The sequence below is a fragment of the Rhea americana genome, unplaced genomic scaffold (genome assembly GCF_003343005.1).
Source record: "Rhea americana isolate MKP2758 unplaced genomic scaffold, rheAme1 scaffold_21, whole genome shotgun sequence".
NCBI lineage: Eukaryota > Metazoa > Chordata > Aves > Rheiformes > Rheidae > Rhea > Rhea americana.
In genome coordinates, this window is record NW_028186258.1 from 6,987,585 (window position 1) to 7,006,065 (window position 18,481).

Genomic DNA, 18,481 nt, shown 5'->3' on the forward strand with positions numbered 1-18,481 from the left:
CCATCACATTTTAACTTGATAATCAATTCAGCTTGATGTGTCAGCAATTAGAATTAGCAATGTGAATTAGAAAGCTGAGCAGCCATGCTTTTCCTGGTCAGTGCCTCTCCCTCAATTCCTACAACAGATTTTATTTTTTAGACTCTTTCCTTTGCCATCTAAAGCAGAGATATCTTAGGAGCTTGGACAGACCAAGTTAATTGTGCAAGAGTCAACTCTGCCACCTTCGAGCTGTTGGAACAGCTCCTAGCCTATAGGTAATTCATCGTAGAGCAAACAAAGGTAACAAAATGCCACTCCRAATAGTATTAGAGAGAGGAATCAGACAGGTCAAAGAGAGATACTCTCTACAAAGAGAAATAAAAGCACAGGCAAGATTTCCTATTTTGAAAACACGTAACAAGGTTGTTTCTCAGTGTCCAAGCTGGAAACAAGCTGATCAGACATAACAAAAAGCTAACACAGCAGTTCAGTCCAGTAGGCTAAGTGCCTACAGGACTGTACTATTCTTATGCCAAACAGGAAGATAGCAGCTAATCAAATCTGCTAACAAAGCATTTCTCACTCACTTGTGTATATCTTTTGCTCTTTCCTAAAAGTATGAGTKCAGTTTAGAGTCTATTATACTGCAAGCAGCATTATACTTATTATATTTGTTTTAATTCAACTACCCCAATCAAAGAGAAGCTGCAATGAAGGAAATGAGCCAAACCAGTTACTTAAGTTCACTAGGAAGGAGCCACATGTACTGGAGTTATTTGTGTTTACTACAGTGCATTTTGATGGACATACAGGCTGGCTCTGGAGGTCCATCTAGTTCAACATCCTGTTTTTGAAGAAAGAGTTAAAAGAAAAGCAAGCCCACAGCCATACATCTGACAGTGCACCCTGCTGGCTTCCCCCTCTCTGCAGCTGGGGGACTCCGATACTCCCATCCAAATTCCAACCAGCTCATCTAAAAAAGAAGGACAGCAAGCTGAGGAAAAGGGGGATAGTTTTGTGGAAATCAATGTTTCCAAAGCACACCAAGCTTTATGCTTCCACTCCTGAGAGCCAGAGAGCATAGCAAGTAATGCTGGATAGACGCCATATGAAAAATAAAGGCCAGATGATAGTTAATTTTAATTGTAGCACCCCAAAGGTAAAGCTGAGGAGTCATTCTGGGCTGCAGTGTCCCTGCTGCCCACTGCACCCAGTGGGGATGGAGAACCACATGGAACCACTGGATCAATCCCCAGGTCCACTCTTGGTCCTCTTGAACCTCCTTAGCTTCCATTATCCGGTACATCCACACCGAGCAGTGGCAGGTTCAGGGAGGTATGGGGAGACTGTAGCAACACACATACCTTTTTCAAGAGACACAGATGTCATTAGCATATTTAAGAGCCTTGAACCAGTCAATGTTGGGCTATTTTTTCAGTAAAGTGCCCTTTAGAGCCAGCTCCTAGACACATGGAAGAGAARAGGTCTATTCGTTGCAGGAAGCTTGCTGTTTGTTGGTATAGGTACTGTTTTTTTTTCCATCAGTTATTCAAATTCCATCATAAAAATGGAAGAAAACGTGAAGAAAAGGGGAAACATTTTCTGACCTGCTGAATCTCCTAGCAAGCTTCAGAGAGAGGTGGGAATCCTGCTGTGTTTGAGTGGGTTTTATTTGGTTGCCTTTGAATTCAAAATCTCAAGGCAGGAGTAACAACTGATTTAAAGKGTCTGAGCAGACAAGTGCATGCCTATATCTGTAAAGGGTTGTTGTATGCGTGTTATAAATGCACGTGTGTGTGTCTCAGTGGCATTATTCCTGAAAACAATTTCCTAATGTTTTTCTTTTCACGCTTTTAAATGTAAATGTTGAAAGTACAGAGAACACTAATAAAATATGAATGATGAACATTCCTTACTCCCTGGTTTAAAGAATGGCCCAAGTCACGTGTAACATAAAACCACAGATTTTTCCCAAGAGTATTAGTAGAAACTCCATTACTTGAATCATTTGTAATCAAACTAGACAAAGCAGAGAAGATTGTACTCAAGGGTACAATCCCGAATGTCTCCCCCCCAACCCCAAGAACTTTTCCCCAGCTGCTGCCATGTGTCTTTCCTTGCACGTTACTTGCCAAGACAGGTCCTTTGCTTTTCTAATCATACTATTATTAATGAACAAATATAAACTTCTACATCACTGAAAGCTTCCAAAAATATTGCATGTACTCTATCTGAATATTCAATTATGTTCAAGACTATTGGAATAAAAATTATTCACGTGCCCCTCTGAAAGCTATTAACAGTATATGTCTATCCTGGTCTTTCTTGCTAGTCACCTCATTGAAATTAATCAGCCACATAGGTAAGAAAGTAAGAAAGGTTTCATTTGTAAAAGAAATCATTTAAAGTTCCAATGGATTTTTCCTAATACCTCCTTGAGGGCTTCTGTTTCATTGCAGAAATGTATTCTACAGTCTTCGTTGCACAAACTGTGTAGACAATGAAAACTCAGTGTGGTATGAGGATAAACAAGGCTGAAGAGTATGTGTTCAAGCACTCCAGAAATGTGGAATTCTGATCTGAATCAGAAATGTGAAGATCTGATCTGAATCAGATCCAAATGCAGGGATTAAGCCGAGTCCCAGTGCTAGTCACATTGCTAGAGTGAGAATGTGTGAGTCTGGATTCTGTTTCTGAAGTTTCAGTTTTGGCTCTGAATTAGGATCTTCTGCTCTAAACACAGAGCCCTTCCTCTTCAGTTGACAGCACTGAATTTTAATCTATGTCTGTGGTGGTCCAGGCACCCTTTTTTAGGAGACCTATAAAACATGGTTAAGGAAGTTCAAGCCTATTGACAATAAGCTTCACATTCCCTTTGCAAAGATTCCTACAAATGCAGAAAAACCTTTAGGTGTTCACAAGCTGAGAGAAGTGAAAAATGCAGAAGTAAAAGGGACTGAACTGCACTGTTAGACCAGAGAGCAGGGGGACATGCAGACACAGATCTTCCCACACATTTACAAGGCACAGCCTAAAATGGACTGGCTCCTCTGTGGCAGTTTTCTGAATGTTATAGTCCACTTAATCTCAGAGATGGAATAAGAAACACGTTTCATTTCAAATCATTTTGAGGACCCTCACACACATGCTAATGTAATACTTAAAAGYAGGTTTGTATCAAATATACAGAGTAAGTCTTCTGGCTTTCACGGCTATCTGCATGCACCTTAACCTTCATCCAACCTTCTTCTGGTCGGCTTCTGCTCTGTGGCAGGGAGCAGCTCCACGCGACCTGGCAGGTGTTCCCTCCAGCTTTGACTGGCCTTAGGCATGCAATAGAAATTGCTTTGAAATCCACAGTCTTTGTTCACTTTGCAGGAATGTGTTAATACAATAAAGTCTTAACAATCAGGAACGGCATCGAGTCCCCATGAATCACTTTTCACACTGTTTTACATCCTCTGTGCATGTTTGTCTTTCTTTCCAAGGCTATTCCCAAGCTATCGCTTTCCCCTGGAGTCCTATTAGAGTCTATTCTTTGTATTTACTAACAGGAAGCATCACAGTTCTGTCCTCACCAGCTTCACTCAGAGGCCCTCTTAATTATTAGTATCTTTTTCTTTTTTTAAGCCTATTTGGAAAAATCTATGTTCCTCTATTCTTCCTGGCTAGCAGGTTATTTTTTCTTCCTCAAGGTGCAATCTGGTTTCCTTTTGTTGTTAAATCACCGAATACTGATACTTTCCTGGATATTGTGGGAAAGAGTTCTGGTTGACAACCAACTTCTTTTCATTTCCATCCTGATTAGCAAACAAATAATAAGTGGAAGCATAATTTATGGTTTGATTTAAGCCACCTCATTCACGTTTGGAAGGAAATCTAGGATGACTAAATCTTGAAAGAGAAGGCAGGATAAGCAGTATTAAGAAACTGWCAGGGATTGGAATTGCATTAAATGTTCCTGTTATATTGTCACAGACTTTGCTCTCTTATATTAACACAGAGAACTAGAGAACTCTTTAATCTAGCAGCCAAAAGATATGAAGCCTAGAAAATAAGCTAGAAAATMTGACCACAAAAAGAAATTTAGGTTACTGGCATCCTGCACCTCACTGTCTCTTAAGCTGACCAATATTCTTTCATTAATTTCTTGCCACTATTCCTCTGTTGAAGACTATCCRTTATCTGAAGTGTTGCCTTAGATTTCAGGCGCTTTAGAGTAGTAATATATATATAYACCTATATATCTATATCTCTCTMTATATATATCTCCAAATTATTCTGAAACACTTCCTCTCTGCTGGATGCTCAGAGGCTGCACTCTCTCTTTCAAGAGCAGCTCAAGGTGTCTGGCAGATTCAGCAGAGAGCCCCCTTCTTCCCCCTCGAATTCAAGGCTTTCATTGACCATGTTCTGGCGCAGGGAAGGTATCAACGCCCGGCCCCAGGGCAGCTCTCTCATCTTCTCTTCCCCCCCCGGCTTACCCCCCAGCATGGGCATTTCCATTCCTTTCCCTTTAGGCTTCAAAATCAAACACAGTCAAAGCCACATCAGTCTTCAGATTTTCACTGAAGCCGATGATCAACCTAACATTATTTAGCACTGCTTTGGCTCTTAAAAGATTTTTTTCCTCCACTGTGAGGAGAAATGTTAAAGCAGGAAATCTCTCCTTCCTGATCTGCCCAAATCAAAACAGATTGGCAGAAAAGAACCATTGCTTTCCAGCCCTGAAACATTAACTTGGCAGTTTGTGTTTGTCTCTCGGCTGTATAACCTGTGGAGAGGTCTGGACTGGATTTGATCATTGCAGTAACTGCCAGCAAGGATACAGAATCTCTTTCAAACTTATTCCTGAAACTGAAATATAAATCACTATTAACATGTCATTCTCTATTTTTCTAGTCGCATCTAACTTAGCTCTGGCATCTCTGAAAATGTCAAGCACTTCCACTAATAGCACTTATCTAATTTAGCTTCAAGTGCATATTTTTTTGATTTTGGGGATACAGGTGAATATTGCTTTAGAAGAAACACCATTTTGTGCTACTATAGGCCTTTCTTGCAAACTGAAGAGCGTCTCTCGTGTYGTTTGCCTGCTGACCAAGGTCAGCACACTAATGTCACGTTATCTTGGATCACCCGATCCAGCCAGCCACAACTCCTTCCCAGCTAGAAGATCTGGGGGAAGACTCACCCTGCCCAAAGCTCCCTCGTGACTCCTGCCAAGAGCAGCAGCCCTGGCCACACTAACAGGAAAGCTACGCTGACCGCGTTCATGTACCCCCTCAAGCTGAAAAACAAGAAAGCTTGCATCCGCCCTCTGCAGCCAAGGAAATCGGAATTTCACTCAGTTTGAACAAGTTGTTGCACTAGCTCTTTCACTCTTTTTTTGGAACCATAAACGCCTTACGCTTCATTCACAGGACTGACATGCAGAGGCTCAACAGGTCTAATCCTCGTGATCAGCGCTACACCCGTTTTCTTGAGTCATCTTTGGCTTTGGCGCCCCTTTTCACGGGCACCTCACACTGGGCACAGACGATCCCCTCAGCCGAGCCGGCAGACTCAGGGGCTTCAGAGAACACACAGAATACCCAAGAAATACATCCTATAAGGACTTCTCTGTTCTGCATTCCTCATGCTCGTCAGCCCCTCTGAACCTGGACAACATTCTTTTTTGTGACTTTTCTGCTGAGTTTCAGCCAGATGAACTCTTATCTTAGCCAAATCAAAGTTCCTGGATACCTCAATAAAACAATAATACATGAAAATGTCAGTGAGGCATCATGGGAGAGAAATCTCTATGACAACTAGATTTTATTGGTTCACGCCACTAGCTAAGCCAAAGGACAGAATGTGTCAAAGGACAGATCACAAGGAAGGAATGTTCAAAGGAAAGCTCAGAGAAGAAAAATGCAAACCCCGCACAAATGTGAGCATGCCCTAGCAAGCAGAGCTACGCGAAACGTCTGCAGTGCAATTTGGGAACTCATCTTGGGCACACTTGAGGCTCCCCAAAGCCTTCTGAACTAATCATGGCCTCAGCTAAGCTAAGCCTGATTCAGTAATTGCTTTTACACTGAAATGAAGTGCAACAAGATGTCTTTGTTGCACAGAAATTCTATACTTTCAATCAAGAATGGAATGAAATAGTCTTCATTTTGCTTGACATATTCTGAAGGAATTTTAATTTTGGAGTAAAATACAGATTGAAACATTCTGTACTTTTTCTCCATTTCCTACCCCCATATTGGAGAAAAATGGAAAACAACCCCCAGAAAAACCAAGTGGAAAAATTCTGTAATCTTTCACATTAAGCAAAATCAAACTCAGAGCAGTCATTAAAATTCCACTTTGAAATGTCACCCCTGATCAGATTTAATATCAGAACAACAACAAAAAAAAAAGAGCTAAGAATCAATGTAAATTGAAACTGGTATATACAAAAGAAAAACCAAAAGCAAAATCTGTGCTCAAGCTGCAGCGAAGCTTCCTCTGCTCTGCTAAGGCACGTAGCAATGCTTCCCACTGCAGTGCTTTCTCGCGTTTCCCTGGACACACACTGTGCTCGAGGCTGCTGGACAATATCACACATGGATGAGCTAAGGGAGAAACGTGGCTCATGGAGTCAAGATATTCAGCAGAGTATCTTCTACTGCACAATATCAAAGGGAGGTGACGGAAAGGAGACAGTCCGGAGCAACGGACTTGCATGTGAACGGTGAGCTAGAAGACTAAGAAACTGTAATGGAGCTCCTGTTTTCCTGTGAGAAGGTGACAACTGAAGTATCTGGAGTCATCTGGATGTCCACAGCATCAGTACATATCTCATCAACTTAGGGGAGCCCAGTTTGTCCTAGTAAAGCAATGCTTTTATTGAACAGATCTAATGAATTTCCCAAACATTCGGACAGGAAGACAAGCTTGTTGTAACACAAGCTTTCCACAATGCTAACTTGTAGATCTATTGCTAAGAGTTACTGCAGTGAAAAATACTGGTCTTTTCCAAGCACGTARTTATTTCATCTCCTACCCTGTTGCTGCCTCTGCAATGAAGGCCAGGTAACCTGCTCAGCTTGTTTCGGAGTCCGCTGCCTTTTCCCTTATCCACGTGGATAATCGTCCCTTCTGTTATTCACATTATATAAAAAGAGAATGAAGGTTATGAAAAAAATCCAGGTAAGGAGAGTATAACTTTATGGCAGCATTTTACAACCTAACATTAGGCACATGCAAAAAGCATGTGTAGGAAAGTTATAAAGTTAAAAAATGTCTCAGAGAGAACTGCCCACAGCCTAGTCAGTATTAGCTGTTGAACCCTATTGTACAAACACTCAACGCAGTCTCTAGTAAGTGAATATAGAGGAACAGGCAGTCCCTGCCCCAAAAAAGGAAAAAGGTTCTTCAGAATCCTAAATTGTCCTAAACCTCTGAAAACCAGCCCTTCTCTTCTAAAATCAACTCATCAGCAGGTGTAAACTGACAAAATATCCTTATGCACAAAAATACACCCAAGGAAGTAAAATACAGAAAAATCTGACCTCTGACAGAACTGTTATAAATAGGATATTTGAGAAGTTTTCCATACAGCATCAGCTGCCCTTTAACCCTTGATCTGCAGGCATTTTCCATTCATCCCTCTAGCCAGCTACTTTCTGTATGTGCATATATATATATGTACACGCACATAAGTACTTACATATTTTGGGACTGTGGAGTGGGTATAGTAAGATTCTGCTTTGATAATGTGGTTTATTAATATTCTTGCCAAAATTACTCAGTGCAGTTGAATACATACAGTGCCTTGTGGAGGATATAGAGGAGGTCCTTTAAAATCTAGTTTTTGAATGGGAGAATCTTTTTGCAAAACTCACTTGTGCCAATTCGAGGAAGCCGGTGTGCACACAAATAGGAGACCAAATAGGAGACAAACTGGAGACCAGTAAGGTGCTTTGTACCTTTGCAGCTAATGAGCAGATATAATGATTAGGAAGCCAAGAGAAGAAAGCTACAGCAAATAACTAGTCATCCTGGACCACTGAGATGCTCAAAGATGCTGTGCTTTTTTCCACTCAAGGAATATATTTGCACAGTCGGTGAAACACGTGGTTTGATTCTGAGTCTATATAAGTTTCCTAAAGAGGAAAGAAACCTGCCACAGGCCAAATAATCCATCCTTAGAGATGTTAGGATTTCATCCCGGATCACAGCTTACAACCTTTTTATGGTGCTTTTTGCTTGCTTTTTTCTTTGCTTTTRCATTTTACAGAGGTCTCAACAGTATCACTGTGGGACTTACTTGTCTTAATTTCCCAACAGATCAGAATATTAACCTCATCAATCTGCACACTCCTGATTTGTGTGCATACATCTCAGGGCAGAGCTATCCAACACAGCAGAGCCCTGCAGTGGTTCACTTCAATGAAACTATACCACCTTACATCAGTAAGAGCCTAGTCTCAGAAAAACAAATTTATAAGAGCAGGAATGAATGACCATTAGCTGTCAGATCCACACAAGAGAAATGATGAGCAGAAGAGAACTACTACCCAGATAGGATAGAGCAGTCCAATAGGATGAAATGACAAAACAGCTGGTTTATTGCGTCCTAGTAATAGAAATGAGTCCTCCTCCACCCCATCTGTCTGTGGGTCACACAGTTGTTTGGTAAAGATATATGCATTTAAATGAATGTCTATTACTCATAAATAACAAGGTTGCCACCAAATGCTAGGCAAATACAAGCAATATATCTCCTTGAACTGTAGCAGTAATTTTTTGCTCTAATTCCGGGCCTCTCTGATGATTTTATACTGGGAAGATCACAATACAAGGCTGCATGTAACGCCTTTAGAAAATTTCACCCTTTTTTACAAGGCATCTCCAGTGAGATTGGCCGGAGCGTAACCTGGCATCATTCCTCAAGGACAGTAAAAAGGAAAATTGAGAAACTTTTCATTAAGCAAGTGTTGAATGAATCAGCTTAAGAGAGATATTAGGATCTTTGGCAGACAAAGCAATGGAGTTCTTAGCTGTGTTTGTGGTGCCTTTGCACTTTACAGACAGGCATATTAGCAGAGACTGTGCCTTGGCCGTGGATGCAGGCATGAAATCAGAATGGTTTCCTGCTGTTTTTTGCACCACTTCTGAATTAAAATTCAACCTGAAATTCTTGCCAGCCCTCTATGCACAGTCATTTCACAAGTTTGACTTCATCCTATAATTAGCTTTGTTTGGTCAAGGCCAAATTTTAAATCTAAACACAAGGGAGGAGAAAAACGTGGGAAAAGAATTAACTTTAAAAAATTTTTTAATATTTAATTTTATTTATATTTTGCCTTTTAGTGGCAGCCAGGTCTGGATTCAGCCCATGAAGTACCTGGAGGAAAAGGAAAGCATTTTCCTCACTGCCAGGTAAGGAACCTCAGCGAGCCACCCTTCAGTGGGCAACACGCGTCCCTTCCCCTCACCTCCTCAACAAACCTCTGCCTGTGCACAGTCACGCATGCAAGAGCTGAGGGAAGCTGGGAGCAGAACTGCCACTTCATATGATTTCCAGGGTAACTAGAATCTGCTTTTAAATAAGGATGCCAAAGTCAAAAGGTGAACTAAAGGGCCACTTGTCCACGGGTTTTTGACTGCCTCAGCTAGATGACTACCCCTTTTTAGGTGGTCATTGTTTGCAATACTCATTTATGTACAGTTGCAAAATATTGGTTAAGCTTTATTAGCTATCAGCTACAAACAGATATCTGAAAGCTGAAGTAGCCTTGCAGCTTTTGGGAAGTTGCTACCTGACTTCTGAAAATTCAATGTTTAGACCACAGTTTGCCTCCTAAAAATGACCACATGTAGGAAAGCTTCTCCCTCTCCCTGTATTCATTATCTAGAAAGAAGATTGTATGCTCTTAACTTAGGCACCCTCAATAGTGGTCTAAATCTGAGTGAGAATGAACCCAGGCACCCCTAATAGTGGTCTAAATCTGGGTGAGAATGAACCCCGGCCTTACTGGTGAGTGCCATGGAGCCATGCATTTCCTTTTTAAGGCCGAGATTTTCAAAGGACCTAAAATAATTAGATCCCCCAAACCATCTAACCCCTTGGGGCTCTTTTGAAAATCCTAAGCTAATTTCAGCTCCTGATAAGCATCCAAATGTTTGGATCCCTATGGAAACCTTCCCCTGGAGTATCTAAACTGTAAGGTAGCGGTATTCATATTCCCACTCCTCATGCATTTCCACTGGTATCATTAATATATGGCAAGAATGCAAGTACTAGGAAAATATGTTCACAGTCCCTGACTGATTCTTCCAAGATGGTGCTGTTGTAGGAAAAAGGATTAGGTGAGTTAAAAGTGCACAGGGCTCAGCAGTCATTAAGAGCTACAACTGCTCCTAGCAAAAATACTTTTTGCAGCTGCACTTTGGAGAAATGTTTCACGTGTTTTAGGTTGTTTGGTTTCTTGTATAGATGTCAATATTCTTTGGCAGGCATCTTTCTCCACCTGCCATTTGGCAGGCATGACCCAAGGTGGGTGGGTGGTTGGATTTTGTTTAATTGATGAGATCTGTCAGCCTTTGGGGGAAATGCAAAAAAGAAACCTTGAGCTTAGTGTGAATGTAGAGTAATCAAAGGGGGATAGAGGCATTATTTAGGCTGCTTCAAACTAAATTTCTCTCAGTAACTGTGCTGCCAATGTTCTGACACATGTAATGTTCTTAAGACTTCCCAGACTCCCGAGATCCTAATCAATGGCCCTTTGTAGTTTTCCTGACGTACATCCATCCAGCTCTGMAAAAGTCCATGCTTTTTAAATCCAGACATCACTAAAACTGAGAGGGTGACTTGTACAGGGTAGTATTAAAGAGAATTGCGTTATTAAAGCTGCAGTTTTCACTGTGATCTCAGTCAGGATATAACCCAGCACCTCACTTCAAAAAATATAATGAACCTACTTCACCATAGCAACTAGCTTTGCAGCTGCTGGGTTTGACTTGGGATGAGCTTTCTTTGTGTAATTTCTTCTTTTCTTCTCTACTGTGAGGACAGGAAAAAGACATCTTCCTAAAAGTCACTCCTTGACCATGACTTGAAAATGGTTGAAAATTCAATTTGCATGAATCTTTCTGAAGCACGATTTAAACAGAAGTTGTGAGGTTAATGGCTATAGACTGAAATTCTACAGCCTTTGCAATCCCCCAAACAAGAAAAATAAGCTTATAATGGTGTTTTAACTTACTTTAAATAGATTCCTAGAGCTTAAGTCAAAGCTGACTTTTTGGACCTTTTGGTCATGACCTTCATTATCATATTTTACCTTGATCTGGAACCTATGACTAGCATCCTGGCTTGTTTTGAGGATGTTAAAGTACAGACAATCCGTTGTTTCTGTTGATCATTTATTTTGTCAATTAAATGTCATTTCTCTAGTCAAAACCCACATGTCTGCCTGGCCATATCTCTCATGTGCTGTGAGGTATAGTGAGGAGGGCCTCAAATCTAGCAATTTGAACCAACAACTCTCTCTCTGGCGTCTCGGCAGCCCTGCAGAGACAGTAGCTTGAATCTGGAAGGTATGAGGACACAGCATCACAGGGCATTGCCTAAGCCAAAAAAATGTGCTTATTAGGGCTTAGAAGACGGTGCCTTGAGTGAACACCCTCACCAGCACAGTCGCACCAAGAGTAGTTTTGGAGTGGGTTGAGCTCTGTCCCTGGTGTGCGTGGTTAAATGACATCGGTGCACCTTTATTTTAATGGGAAGGAGGAAGCATTTTAAACACAGAGTACAGAATATGCATGTAGAAAGTGAACTGGAACAGAGCGGAATAAGGTTTAGTCCAACTGAAATGGTCTTTTTGGAATCCAAAAGGCTATCTGAGTCTTATTTTTTAGCTTTCCAGTTTGGCTAGCTCTAACGAAGCCTCAGCATTTGTTCAGCACTGAACAGAAAAGTGTTCCGTAAAACCCAATTCAATTCTGCTCCAAGACCACAGCTGCTTTTTAACYGGTTGTGGGGGTCACAGTACCTTGAAACCTTAAGCTAATCTTTCTGGCTGCAAGTCAGGCCATTGTTGCTAGGTTGTGATCTGGGATCTGCAGCCTATTGCTTTCACCATCCACTTGTCCAATATTTTCTTAGCAGAATCCTTTTCTAATCAAATGTCAATCTGTAATGCCTTTGCATGGAGCAGAGGTTTAAAAAAAATCAATAGCATTAAGCCACTGTGTAGAGCTTCTAATTTATCTAACAAATGTTCAGTAAACAATAMTCTACTGGCTTCTTTCTTGCCAGGCAGACATCTCCTAAACTTGGAATATTGTGTAAATGAAGTAACAGCAATAAGATAAAAGGTTTAATAAAATCTGTAGACATACTGCAAATATGTATCTATGTCCTCTCACAGTGACAAAAGACATGGACACCAAGGATGTTCATAGGACAGCAGGACACCCCATAAAGGTAATTGAGGAGCATCTTTACACAAAGATAAAAATGAAAATTTCTGCTCATTCTCAGTTAGAGGGTATTTTAAACTCTGCCATCACAACTGAAGCTCAGAGACATCTCATCAATACATGGGTCTTTCATGACATACAAGAAAGTGGGGGCTGGTTAATACAAATTACGGTTTGTTTATATTGCTGAAACGCTGAGGATAGCTAGTCCGAGAGCTAGACCTAGCTGAGGCAGGCATTTCAGAGGAAAAAAAGGTGGTTGCTGCCCTGCACCATTTACAATTTCTGCATAAGACAGAAGACAGCAGTTGTTTGCAAGGAGAAAATAACCGGTGAGCACAAGAAAGGACTGAAGCAATTAGTCAGCCTAAGACAGAATTAGAGCAGAAGGAGGTCTAGTCCTGCAGGCCAAGAGCGGCCTCAAAGACAAAACCAAAGATCTCATGTTTGTAATGTGAAGTCGTGGAAAGGGGTGCAAAAGGAAATATGCAAAAGGAGACTTACAGGTTTGGGAAAAGCCATCTTTGCTGCAGCATTCTCAGTACATCTGGGCTGCCAGATATTTCCTACTGAGCTACAAACGTCACAGTTCCTCCTCCCGCCACCACTGCTGGAGAGCAGAAAATAGGAGACCCACTGCATTCGTGACTGCCAACATCCATGCTCTTGAACTGGGTATGACCTTTGTGCAGAAATGGTTGCCAAGTGACAATCTTGCATATTAACATTTGTTTTAGCAACATCATAATAAAGATTTTGCTCAACAATTTTTGAAACATAAATTTAAAACTAAAAGCAAATATGAGCTTTTGACAGAAGCAGCTAATACTAGGGGAAAAAACAAAAAGCACACGTTTCTTGTGTGGCAAAAATACATCAAAACATCCACTTACGTGATGATGTTTTATAAATCTGCTTTTATTTGAAATAACTCGTAATGATTTGTCCTTAACTCCAGATAAAATGCATCAAGAAAAAACTTGAAGTTTCACAAAGCAAAACCCAACAACAAACAAATGCAAACCTTCATTAAAAGATATCAGTTTTCTGAAACAAAACCTGGAAGTTACAACCAGAGAATATGAAAAAACTTGTGCCGGGCCAGATCAGGCTCTCGCTTTGAGAACGATGCCTGCATACTGCAAGTCACCCRAAACTTAAAGGGAAAACAAATGAGCTCAGTTCAAAGTGGTGTCACTTGGGCTGAAAATGCAGTTTAAAAAATGGCTGCAAAAACTAATATCAGAAGTTTAATTGAAGGAATACGCAACTGAAGCTCTTTTTAAGACATATCTAGTCTTACTGACAACGATAACAACAAGGATGCAAGAAACTTGCTCCTATCCTGTTTTTCCTGACCATTCAAACCTCCGCCTGGCTGAAGCAAGCCTCTTAATGCTCTAAACTTCTGCAACGACATTTGTACCACTGCCACAGCAAAAGAACACTATTGTGAAAATCATGGATGCGCTCATCTCCCTTTGTTCCAAACCAAAGTACTGCAGGGTCCAGAAAACACATCAGGTCATCAAATCAACACAGTAAATCTTCCTTCCCTTTTACTTAGAAAGACAAAAATAATCTGGACTTTTTAATGAGCTCACACAACACTAAAAGACATTTCAGACTCAGGAAAGTATCTCATTTCTGCTGGCGAAATACAACAGGAGTTGGACTGGGCTGTGCTTGGATGGGTTCTAGTGCTACACACAGAATCCAATTATATCACAGAGAGGGAGGCATCTAAAGTCACAGATATTTGGTATAAACATCCTACATCTAGATCTCTTTCTGAATTCAGCTGGTGGAGAGACAGTGGTGTACTTGATGCCAGCCTTAATATTAAATGCAGAAGGAAGAAAATTATTTCTGTAGAAGTACAGGATGGACCTCCTGAGCAAGAGATCCCAGCTGCCACAGAAAGCATGTAATCTCATTTCATGATCTTCATTTTAAAATTTGGCTTGATTTTTTTTCATGTGTCCTCACTATTCCTACTGGAAGGGATTTCTAGCGCCTGTCTATTTATACTCATTTCTTCTAGTGCCAACATTGTCTTTTAGCTTAAATAACTTTGCCTGCTGCTTGCCTCCTTGATGCATTCATAGGCAGCTGTTAGATCTCTTCTTAGCCTCCCTCCTTAGGCAAAACAAGTCAATCCCATTTAATAACCTCTTGTGAGAAAGAGTCCCCATTCTCCAGTCTCTTACTAGCCCTCCCTACAATAAGTTCCTCTTTTTCAATGATGATACCCTGTATTCCCCATGAAATCTCCACTCAAGGCTCCTGCACACTACTCTCTCTTTGGATGTTCCTCATCAAACACATTTTAGGATCATATCAGAAACTGAAGACTCAGAAGAAAAGTCAGTTTATTCTTTCTTCTCTTCCCCCCCCCCGCAATAAAACAATCACTTCTTAATACTAAAATTATTAATCATGCCTATTCTGTGTCTCACACAGATTTGTGAGAAAATGTTGTGTATTATCGCATCACAGCATCTTACTATATTAAGATCTGCAGCTCTTCCATTTTGTCCTCAAAAATAGCAAATAACAGCATTGCTTTTTCTTCTACAATATAAAGGCCTGGTTTGATGTTTGAAGATTAGCAAATATATACATATATATTGGATAAAGAATAACAGAGATAGGCAGGACAACATCTTCCTCTTCACAGCTTTTCAAAAGCAACTAATTCGTTTTACTGTCAACATTGCTGCCTCAAGTCTTTTTCATCAATGTTGTATTTATTCAGGACAAAAAATACTGCATAGGCAAATTAAAGATTTGTTTCTGCTTCTACTAAAGTCAGTGGTAAAGCTCCCATTGACTTTGCATTGTAGCAAGGAGTGGTCTGGGATTTTTTTTTTTTTTTTAATAAGGACAAAAATGTGCTGAAATAAAAGTAATTTCAGCAATGACCCAGTTTAACAGAACACCCTTCACCAAGACAGGAAGAATCTTAAAGGTTTTCAAAAGGTACATACAGAAGTTAGCTGCAGAAAGAAGAGCTGAAGTGAAGCAAATACTCCTGAAAATGCAGATGAAAATTCCTGCTGAAGAGCAATGGTTCACCTTCTGCTTAAATTGACTGAGGACAAAGACCTCTATTTACACACTTTTTATTATTTACAGATCTATAGGTGTTCTAGATGGTGATCTAGACATGATCTTTGGAATACACCTTCCACGAAGTTCCTGACATATGTATTGTAGAAGGCCCCTTTGCAAACAGAAGAAAGTGCAGAAATAAGAAGATCTTGCAGGAAAAGTCTGTCCAGCTAAAGAAGAAAGTGTGTTAGGATTCACAAATACCTGGCTTATGTCAGAACCTGTTCATGATAAGAGGAAATATTTTTAATGAAATCTAAGCATAGCCCTTGCAGATGTGGAAAGAATGTAACAGGAAGATATTTTCAATTCCCACTTGGCTACAAGAAACAGGTTTTGCAACCAGGTTGGGTTTAGGGTTTTGGTTTTTTTTCAGTTCCCCCTTGCCCTCTGCTATGTTTCCCTCTGACTTGGGGGATGAGAAGCACAAGCGCCCGCTGCTTCAGCCATTACAGGCTCAGGAGCATAAYCAATTTAACTTCTGTTCAAGGCTGCGTAATCGGCGTCAGGACGTGTGTAAAGGCAAAAGGAAGTCTGTAACTTAATGACTAGTTCCAGCACTGATTTGAAATTTATGATATTGCACTAATTACTGTTATAGCAACAATAGAATTCCGTACACAGCTTTATTTCTTCCCCAAACCAACCTCACTCAGCCTTCTCACTTGAACACATGCTAAATTCAGAGAATATTAAGATTTCACGTTGCTTTGTTTGATTTATTTTACTTACGTGCTTCATTGTGGGTGGTGTTTCCCCCCCCCGGCCACCCACACACCCTTTTTCTTCTCTGGTGTAGAAAGGAGTTATTTACGAGGGAGATAAAGGAGACCACATATCCTATATGAGAGCTTGTTTGGCCTAGATATCAAGTTTTAATAAGTGTCCGTCATGAAAGAGAAATGAGGTAATAACTAGAACTGGGTTGAAATATTTTTGTACAAATGAAGCAGATGGCAAAATACTAGTGCTTGGCAGAGATGGGGTTAAGTTTCTTAGGCAATATTATTTAACATCTCTTCTTTGAAAAGATTTTTTTTAAAGAAGTTAGTGTTACACATTAGATAAAGGACACCTTTATCTCTTTATGGTTAAAAAGTACAACAAGATATTCCAGCTTAAAATCCTTTCAAATGTTTTGGGTGGGAAAATTCTGTGGAAATTTGGGTTGAGTTGGGTTACATTTTTTCCTTACAATGACTTCAGTACAATCCAAATTTCCAGACCAAACAACATTTTTTTTCCCCAAAGATTTTTCATCATACGGTGACAATTTGCAATGTGTTATTTCAATTAATTGTCAACTATTTCCAGATCTCTGACCAGATTACTGTATATAAAACCGTCACTGCTAGTCAATTTGCTTTTCTTTCCTCTCATTTATTTTCCAAGACAAGAGCTGTTGGGTGACCATCTGCTTCTTATTTCAAACCTGGCTATTTTTGTTAATACCTGATGTCTTATGTCTCATACAAAAGCTCAATTAAAGATTGATAAGCAGCTTTCTTGTTTTGACATAGGTCTTCTGTTCTAGAAGCAATGCTTTACAATTCCAAGTTACTTTTCTGTTGTCCTTTTTTTTCAAGTTCTCCTTTAAATTCTATTTTAGATTGATGTTTGTCAAATATTTCCAAGTATGCTTGGCTTTATACATATCAGTTACCTTATGAAATTAAATAAAGACATCAGCCTGCTTAAATACAAGCATTTGTGGAACTGGGGCCTTAGAAAATGTAAAGTTTGGGCTCTATGTATTCTTCCTTACTGGTTTCCATATTAAACCTTCTCAATTTTCAGACCAAACAAGTTTTGTTTGTCTAATGACCAATACTACTATCACTGTTAGGATCAAGCTGGGTCCTTTCCACTCTTTTACCTCTGATGTAACTTGCTGCCAGGTAAAAAGCCCCAGGCAGAGTGCCAAATACCAGCCTCACCAGCTCCTAAAGCGGTGTTTATTCTCTTGGCTGTACTGACTTCTTGTTTCCCYTGGTAGGATAAAGCAGCTTTAAACCTTCCCCAGAAGTGCTCTCTTAAGTGGCAATAACTTAGAGAAGATTTGAGAGTAGAATAGGAAGGAATACACGGTACACAGATAAAAATAGCATTGTTATCTCTACTATAACAATCTGCTTCCCAAGCTCCATTAGGAGCAGTGGGTATGTGAGTATAACAGGCTGTGGCCATGGGATACGGGAAACTCAAGTGTCCCTTAAAAACAGCTTTGTTTCTGGATCCTTTCTATAAAAGATCTGATCTTGCATTTATCCCACCTGATTTTGGTGACCTGGGCATGACCATTGCATTAAGAACATAGGAATTTTAGGAGAGACATGAGTATCCCTAGAGGATCTTTCAGGCCACCTAAAACATAAATCATTCTCTGTATCTGTCTGTCTGTCTGTCTCTGTCTCTCTCTCTCTTTTTTTTTTTCCTCCTCCTATATTAGCACAGGTATCTAAGTAGCTAATGTTAGGAAAAATGAATCTTAACCAGGAACTGCTACCCAGAAGTTCAGGTGGGAAGGTGTCACTTGATTATACCTTATTTTTCCCAACCATGCTGGGCAGAAAAACGTATGTATGCAAAGTGGGGACACTTATTTTTTTGGCCCTTTCTCCGTCTATTTTCCTTACTCTGTTCATATTTTTCTTATAATATCTGTCACCAGTGGGTACTTTCTTTGTCTGTAATGGAAATTTTAGGAATGATTAGTTAGGAAAAACCCAAATCCTAAATCATCAGGCAATAATTCTGAGAGATTATCTTACAGAGTAATAAGCAATTCTATAGCAGATTTTTAGCAGGACATATTTCACTTACAAAACCATCATTTTTCTCCCTTAGGTTATAAGGTGCTTAAATCACTTCTGAAGGAAGAAGGAAACAGCTGTGGCTAAAGTATGCTTTTTCTGTCTGTCATTTT

At 40.1% G+C, this 18,481-nt stretch overlaps 1 protein-coding gene across 1 annotated transcript in view; it reads left to right on the forward strand.

Moving 5' to 3' along the window:
- LOC146596124 (uncharacterized) overlaps nucleotides 1–12,437 on the forward strand; it is a 16,653-nt gene extending 4,216 nt beyond the window's left edge. The window contains exons 5-6 of the mRNA XM_085304742.1: nucleotides 9,328–9,396; nucleotides 12,390–12,437. Coding sequence (XP_085160868.1) covers nucleotides 9,328–9,396; nucleotides 12,390–12,423 — 103 coding nt within the window. The 3' untranslated portion in view covers nucleotides 12,424–12,437. The remainder of the gene's footprint in view (nucleotides 1–9,327; nucleotides 9,397–12,389) is intronic.
- The last annotated feature ends 6,044 nt before the right edge of the window (nucleotides 12,438–18,481 follow it).